Source organism: Condylura cristata, unplaced genomic scaffold (genome assembly GCF_000260355.1).
Source record: "Condylura cristata isolate star-nosed mole 26May11 unplaced genomic scaffold, ConCri1.0 scaffold00007, whole genome shotgun sequence".
Classification (NCBI taxonomy): domain Eukaryota; kingdom Metazoa; phylum Chordata; class Mammalia; order Eulipotyphla; family Talpidae; genus Condylura; species Condylura cristata.
Window position 1 is genome coordinate 33,796,671 of NW_004567108.1, and position 8,605 is coordinate 33,805,275.

The window sequence follows — 8,605 nt, forward strand, 5'->3', positions numbered from 1 at the left end:
TTATGGCTATTATGTAAAATAGTAAAAGAATACATATAATTTGCTTAGAATAGTTTTCCCACCTAGTAATAGCAATTTATTACTACTGTCATTATTGTGTTCTACAAAACTCTTCAAAGTATAGGCCTATAATCACCATACCTTTCTCTTATAACTCCGTACAACTCCTAAGTCCACTTTCTTTCTCATGCCTTCAAGTTTTTCCAAATTTATCAAGAGCTGCAAATAACCCCTAGTTCCACTTATCTAAGAATCCATAAGAATTTCCAGTTATGGCCAGTCTAATTATACACTTACTGCTTAAAATAACACATCACCCTCAGAAATAAAAAGGGAATAGCTTTTGACTATAGTATATCATACTAACACCACTATATTCAAATATAAAGAATTAAGGAGATATTTCCGTAAGTATCATAGCTGTGTTTTTTACTACAAATTCTAAGTTCCTAGAAAATAGATATTCCAAACTACACAGAACCTAGATAGGACTAACACAAACATTTATTTAAGCCCAACTATGGGAAGAGGCAGCTACACATACAGTAACATCACCAGCTTAACTGAACTATACTTTTTTTTATTAGCATGAATATTAAATCTATTTCATTGTTACTAATCACTAAAGAATGTTATAGAATACATATTTTTTGGGCAATTTTACAGCATTAATATTGACATAGCTGCTGACTGAATTTGTAGCATTCACTTACATATTATGGAATAAACACAATTTAAAGGTTCACTTACTCAAATTCTGTAGCATAATATTTCAGAAAGCCCAGCAAGAGGTCTCCAAGATTTGATTCATTTTTTGAGAGGTAAGGAGGAACACTGCATGGGGTTTGATGTACAAGGTGCAACTGTACAGCAGGACTAAAAGATTCCTGTCAAGAAAAAAGGAAGGGGAAATGTAAAGCCATATAAAACATACACTAAAAAACTATGAGTACTGACCTAATGCTTTACGAAGAAATGAGACTTTTTTTTTATGTTGGAAATTTTAAGATTTTTCTTCCACTAACGATTTTAGCCACGTTTGGAGAAAGTCAAAAAAGTACCTGAAAAACTATGATACTCTAATAGTTGGTTAAGTTACAATGATTGCTCAGTTAACCAAATAGATATCATGGCAGCAAAAAATTTTCTAACTCAAGAAAAAAAAAACCTTAATATACAAACCAAGATTTTTTCTAACAGATCTCTTTATAAATGTATTTACTTATTTGTTCAAGGAGAAGTTGTACTTTATCAAACACAGGTAAAATCCTTCTCTAATTGCCACTTAAAACTCCTTCTCAAAGGTCATAAAAGTAGTGCTAATATATGAGTGATATACTGACTTTAAGATTTTTCAATTTTCATTTTATTTTTTCTGTGTATCTTAGATGAGAGTAGATAGATATTCAACATGAAGTGAACTTAGACAAAGAGGGCATTGAAAAGAAGCAATAGTTAGCAAACTTTTACCACAATATTCATAAAGATAGCATTTGCTTGCAATTCAGGCCCCAAAAAAGACATTTATTAGAAAGAATACTAATTGTTATTAGTATTTTTTTGACTAACAACCTATCAAGAATTTTTTCTATATGCTATTCATTTTCATGTCTGATCTTTCCTATGCTAGCAACAAATTCTGGCTCTAAAATATACTAAATGCAACTATAGATTTTCAACAATATATAGCCATATATTAGAAAATAATCTTTCTATGATAATTTGCAGAGTCCTCAAGACAGATTTTCTATATCTCCTTTGCCAAGAGTAGAAAAGTTTTTTTTTTTAAAGTGACTGGTTAAGGAAGCAAAATATCAACTACGCAAAAGGGTCCTTGAGTTTACAGATTGTAACTCAAATGGTAATGTCTAAACCCAACATTAAAGAAAGTAGAGGCTTTCCAAATAAGTGGGAACATTAATAGGATAGCATATTTATTTAATGGAAGATTATCAAAGTTCATTAGCTAACTATAAAAGAGAAAGAAAACTAGAAATATCCTTTCCCCTATCCCATTCACTACAAAACTATTAATGATTTTTAAATAATTACCTTTTCTCAGAGGCAAAATTCTACTCCAACCACAATCCATAAAGCTGAAACTTCTAAACCTGAGACTTTCCCTTACATTTCTAACAGATTTAGCATTAAGTAGAAACCTTAATGGTCTGTAATACTGAGGGAAGTGGGAGAAATAGATGCCTCAATTTATAACAAAGAGCAGAAGTAGAAGGAAGAGCAAGTTTGTTGCCTGCAACACCCTTTGTCTCTTATTTGTTAAGTGTAAAATAGGAGTTAGAATAAACTGTTTAAAATCGGAAGTTTTAAGTATTATTTTCTGGCAAATTAACTATGAAAATATAAGTCCAAATGACAAGACAAGAAAAGAGAAAAGTGGTTCACTATTTAATAGCTAATTGACTCTGAAAGTCTCTTTCTAACCTCGATTTCTAACACTTGGCACAAGCATTACATTTATGAACTGATGTTAAAACCAACACCAGTTCTTACCTAAAGTTAAAAACTGTTTGAACCTCCTGTGAAATGATTTTTTTGTTGTTGTTGTTTTATGATTAAAAAAAAAAAATAGCAATTGTAATCCGAAATCTGAAGACTTGTGAGACCTACGCCACTAAAATCCTAAATGACCTTGAATCAACAATTTGGCCAACTTTCTTAGCTCCACTGTTCTTTTTCATGGTCACATACAAAAAGGATGATGTTATATAATGAGGAAAAACTGGAGGGGCAATCCAAACAAAAACTATTAGGGTACAACTATAATAAGCTTCAAATAGATAGGAATTACTTAACCTTAAATCTTCATCTATGGTAATCTTCAAATTACAGAAAAATGTTCTCCTATAAGAAAAATTTCTACATAGAATTTATCTTCTAGGGAATTCTCCATTGCACTTATTTATTTAAGAACAAAATATACCCTACTTCAGACAGAATGGGGGTGGACAAACCTTAAAGCTAAAAGCAAATAAAGAGCAATCCAAAAACTAACGGCGGAAGGTGGGGGAGAAAGCCTTATAATTACAACCTATATCCATGGAAAAACAATTTAACTAATCTAAGGTAACATCTCTCTCTCAAAGCATGGGGGATGGGGAGGGTTGTTACTAGCACTGCTGTATGTATTGTTGTTTCTTTAATGTAAAGAAGACAGCTTTATTATTTTAACTTTTGAAGGTTTTAGCTTATTTGTAATTACTAAGAACAGAGTATGTGATGACTTAACCCCTAAAAATATTATCCAAATGATGTTTAAATGCTGGTACTTCTGAAGATAACATCTTTCATTTTCTTCAATCAATGCCAAGTTTAGAAAAATGTAAATAGGCAGTTCCATGAAAACCATATGAAAAGTCTCATTGCTTTTGCCCAATCAATTGCCTATCATAATGGCAAAGATTTTTTTTTTGCCAGATTCCAAGTTTGGCCTGCATAATAAGCTTTCTTAATTGTGTACATCACTACTAATGTGTGTTACAAAGACTGACGATTATATTTCCTTTAAATCAAACCTGATTTTAGTGATGTTTTAAAAGTTTTGATGTCAACGTTAAGTATCTGACATAAAGTATTAATTCTATAATGAAATAGTTAACAAGCATGAACTTTGGAATCATACTAGATTTGAAACCTTGCTCTTCTATTAGCTATATGAACTTACCCAAGTTACCTAGCTTTCCAAAGGTTCAGCTTCTTCATCTATGCAGAAAATAATATTACTCATAGGGTTGTTAAAAGGATTAAATATATATGTAAAGCATATACAGCAACAGTTTTATCTATTTATTTAGTATACGACAGTCATCATTATAACTGTACATTTATACAACAATGCAAGTATTATTTTAAAAATTATGATTTAAGTTTTGTCAACTTTAAAAATTTTGTCACTTTAAAAAATTTTGTCATTTAAAACTTAACAAAAATTTTTAATTTGTGTTTACTAAAAATTTTAGTAAGTAAATCCTTCACAGTATGCATTTATCTTAAAATTGTAATGTGTGCATTTTAAAACTGAAAAAATTGCTATATGTTTGAGTATATATGTAAAATTTTAGATATTGTGAATAAACCATACACAGTAACTCTATATTCTCAGAATTGTTTATTTTATAACCACAAAAAAGAGGGCTTTTTCAGTTTCTGATCTGTTAACATAATCAACTTCCTATTATATGAAGATTATCATTGGGGAAGGAAACAAATAAGTTGTTCTGTACATCTACCTAACAATAAATCCAATAATATGTTTGCATATTATTACATAAAAGACCTTTTCATATTATTATTAAAAAGACATTCATAAACTTGAGTTTACATACTGAATATTCTCAACTTTTCATCTTTTTAACTCATAGTAAATACTCTGCCTTCTACCAAATGTTGTTTTAAGTAAGAATTAAGTTGTAATAATGCTGTAAATGTATAAAGCTTTTGAATATAGATATTAAGTCTTTCTTCCATAGTTCAAAATTAAAATATTGTAATAATTTTTAAGAAAATATGAAAGACTAAAAAGAGCATTCTGTATTGAACACATTTTATTCCATTCCCAAATTCTCACTTTTTAAGTTCTATTTTAACCAGAAAAAATGAAAACTTGTTTCCTTGCAAAATAACGTTTTTTTTAATTACTATGAAATTTTAAATCAGTCTCAAAATCATACAAGCTGAAATTTTATCTCATCTGCTGCTTTTCTTATAAAGATTTATCTGTATAGGAACAATCAGATATACACAAATAAAGATATAGTATGCAACATGATTAGATGAGATGAAATGGTAGTGAATTGTTTTTCTGTCAAGTGGCAGAAAGTAATAGGAAAAGTTTCTGAATCCTAATTTGTATACTGCTTAGAACAATGTAACCTAAAACTTAATTATAATTTCGCCTGTCAAAGAAGAATAATACCTTACATGCTTCTTAGTTTAGGATTAAAGAAACTGCATAAAATTTAAAGTATGTTGACCTAAAATAGATACTAAATAAATTATAGTCATTATTAGTCATAAGAGACAAACTGACTTGTTTTTCTATCAAATTGTCCAATGAAAGAAGGCCTCTGGTGATGAGCTTATAAATTTCATTAAAACAAAAGAATGCAATTTGGAGGGGCTAGAAAGTCCTTCTCCATATAGATCATCTCATAATAAAGAAAATACCAGGCTTAAATATTTATGACAATGTAATCACATCAGAAAGCAAATTAAGATATTCTTAACTGTAACAGGTCTTGCTATCAGTATTTTTTAGGCCTTGAGGAAGAGCTAGTATTAGTCTATTACCCCATAACAGGTACCGAAATAAGAATTAGGAAAACAAGGGTGGTGAGTATAGGACATGCCATAAAGGACTCTGTCATGAGGACAAGCTAAAAAAAACTGAAAATACAGAAGTAAAAAATGAAGTTCTACAAACTAGAATATACTGGCAGCAACCTGGGTATATATTACAAAAACCAATTACCTGTGGCCCCAGATCGTGCATTAAATTTCATCAGTATTTTATACTACTAAAAACAATGTCATATAGCAGAGTTTTAAGTAAGATTTCTGCAGAAGCATATTTTTAATACACGACAAAAGCTCTTTAAAGACTACTTTTAACTACTAGATCCTTCCTTCATATGGTGAAAAAAAATATGCAGCTCTTTCTACACCAAAAACTAGGTCTCAAAGGAAAATAAAAGTTGTGACAATAAAATGAAATAGTAAACACCCAAACATTATATTTGACCTTTCAATATGAGGTAAGGAATTAATACTTTATAGTCAAGAAAAACATTCAACAAAAAGGCTCAAAAGTTCAAGTTATTTTTATTTTTGTACTTTCTGATGCATTGTTTAAGAAAGTAAGCATATTTATTCCTGGCTATTTTATAAAGTTATTACAATATTTGTCCATAATAACAGAAATTAATTTTTAAAAGGAAGAATGTAAGATATACAGATTCCAAAGGTTTTTGTTACAAATTTTTCTTGTAGAAAAGCTGTAAAGTCCTTATTCCAATCAAACTCTACTACAGCGAAAGTTTTATCAACCCGCACTTCGTATATGTGCATTAACAATAACCACTGATGTTCAGGAATAGTAACATCAGTTGTTATCAAAGATTAAAATTATATTTAAGCTCCATGGCAAGCATATTTATTTTATCTTGTGTGATATATAAAAATAAGTGTTCTTTGAAAGTCATTGATCAAGTTGGATATTACATTTTCCTCTGTAATGAAATCATTTAGTAAGTTTAGAAAATATTCTTACAGGTTCAAGAAAACATAAAAATTATGTGGTTTCAAAAGGTAGATCAAGCATTCTGAACAAGGAATAAACTAAACAAATCCAGGAACAAGGATGACAAGAAGGATGTAAGAACACAGAAATGGTAGGACTTAAAAAACAAGGAAACAGTTCTAGAAAAAAGAACACAAAAACTATTTTAAAATTCATATAAATTATGAACGTGTATACTACCTAGGTTCCTCTAAACAGAAACTAAATTTTTTCTTGTAGGCACAATTCATTTCTTGAATGTTTTCATTATTTTCAGATTTCCTAATATTATTATCCTTATAAGGATAGTTCACTAATTTACTTCTTTTGGTGTATTAAAATCAAGAAAAAAAAAGTAACATCCAATTCTTTCACTTAACTTTTTCCCCTTTTCCAAGTATTTAAACACTGGGCTGAAAAATTTCCACATTACTAACTAAAGAAATGCAGTGAAACTGTATTTTAAAATAACATGAAAAAAACTGGAAAACTAAATGGACCTAAACCAAATAAGCATACTAAATTTCCATTATTGATAATCATGAGCAACATGCAAAAAATTCCACTATTAACATAAATGACCAATTATATGCCAATAACCAAATAAATTATCACAGTCTTCTGAAAGGTATATGAAACATCTTTTATATTCTAGGGGTCAAGGCTTGAGCCTATATAGAAAATGTTATCATATAACTAGAAGGTAACTATTACTACTTTCATATTCACATTAATACTATATAAAATAGTTCCACATATACTTTGTAATAGTATTTATTAAGTAATTTATAAGAAACACTTACTGGGTAAATTTTTTGGATGGATGGAAGGATGGGTTCAGGTAGGGCTATAAAAAGAAAAAGTTTAAAGCTTCTGTGATTCACATAATTCATTTTACAAAGCAATAATTTGTCAGCTATACTCCAGGTATGCGATCATAAGGTTTAAGCTAAAATGCCACAGTTTTTATATATTTTGTGAAATTAATTCAGATCCCTAAAATTTATCCAAAATATATCTAAATTATTGACTGAAGGTGTGATAACAAGCTGTATATTTCTATGTAAACCAATGTTCCTTTCATGGTTTTAGATTAATAAGCTGTCAATAAATGATTACATATCATTTGGTCCAACACCACACACACACACACACACACACAAACATGCGCGCGCATGCGCGCGCACACACACGCACACACACACCCCAAGACAAGGATTGTTCTATAGATACTGAATGAATGTTGTTAAGCTGGATGTAGTAATAAAAAAAAATTAATTTCAAAAGTACAATTCCATGATACTTTATGAGAAAATACAGTTGTCACAATTATGCCTTCAATAACCTTTAATTTCTTCTAATATACAATAATAGCAATGTTAAGGTAATCTCAGAAAGTTGATCTATTGGGGGGAAAAAAGGAAAAATATTTAACTTCATCAATCAATATTTTAAAAGGTCTCATTAAAGTTTAGAAATCTACATCAGAAGATTTATACAACTATTGTAAAATAAAGACAATTTCAAAGGAATCATTACCTTCCTGTTATTTTTAAACTGTCATTCTTCATCCTTCAATAGCTTACCCAAATCAACCTCATTAAATTAATAGAAATTTCACATCATTATAATGGAAACAGAGTGACATTGAAAGGCAAAGTACCTAACATCCACAATATAAGAAACAACTATAAAATATAATGTAAGTATAGTACAAGGTACAATAATACTATAAGATTAAAAAGCAAATATAGTGCCATATGACAACATAAGAATTGGAAAAATATAACTAAATGAACTCAATAGCAGAATCTTAAATTCACTTTGTATATAAGATATGTTATGTCAATTAAAACTCAAGAAGGGAATATTTAATTCACTTTTAATTTGCTATTTATCAAAAACTCTGACTATGGAATACATTAATTTACCTATATAATTAACCATTAGGGTCACATATAAGGATGGTCTTCAACTGTAATTATAAATATCTACATTTCTAGTGCATAGTACAGCACAGAATCCTTTACTTAAATTTTTCTATATTGATTCATTTCCAAATTGAAAGCTGAAACAAATGTACATGACAGTCTGAAACGTTCACTGTATATGACTGAGGCTATTAGAGAAAAAACTCATTCATTACTTACCAGAATCAGTCTTAGGAAATATGGGTATATTTTTTCCCCAGAGATATTCAACTGCTCAAAATTCTACAATAAACTACAAATAAACTGAAGCTCCAGTCAACTTTAATTCTAAATGTTTCTAAATTTACATTAACATGTAATAATTTTCTTGCAATTTTTT

General features: G+C 29.3%; 1 protein-coding gene across 1 annotated transcript in view; it reads right to left on the bottom strand.

Moving 5' to 3' along the window:
• The window catches only part of PAPD4 (PAP associated domain containing 4), a 43,876-nt gene that overhangs the window by 10,442 nt on the left and 24,829 nt on the right, over positions 1-8,605 (bottom strand). The window contains exons 11-12 of the mRNA XM_012721761.1: positions 7,099-7,142; positions 751-887 (exon numbers count right to left, since the gene is read on the bottom strand). Coding sequence (XP_012577215.1) covers positions 751-887; positions 7,099-7,142 — 181 coding nt within the window. The remainder of the gene's footprint in view (positions 1-750; positions 888-7,098; positions 7,143-8,605) is intronic.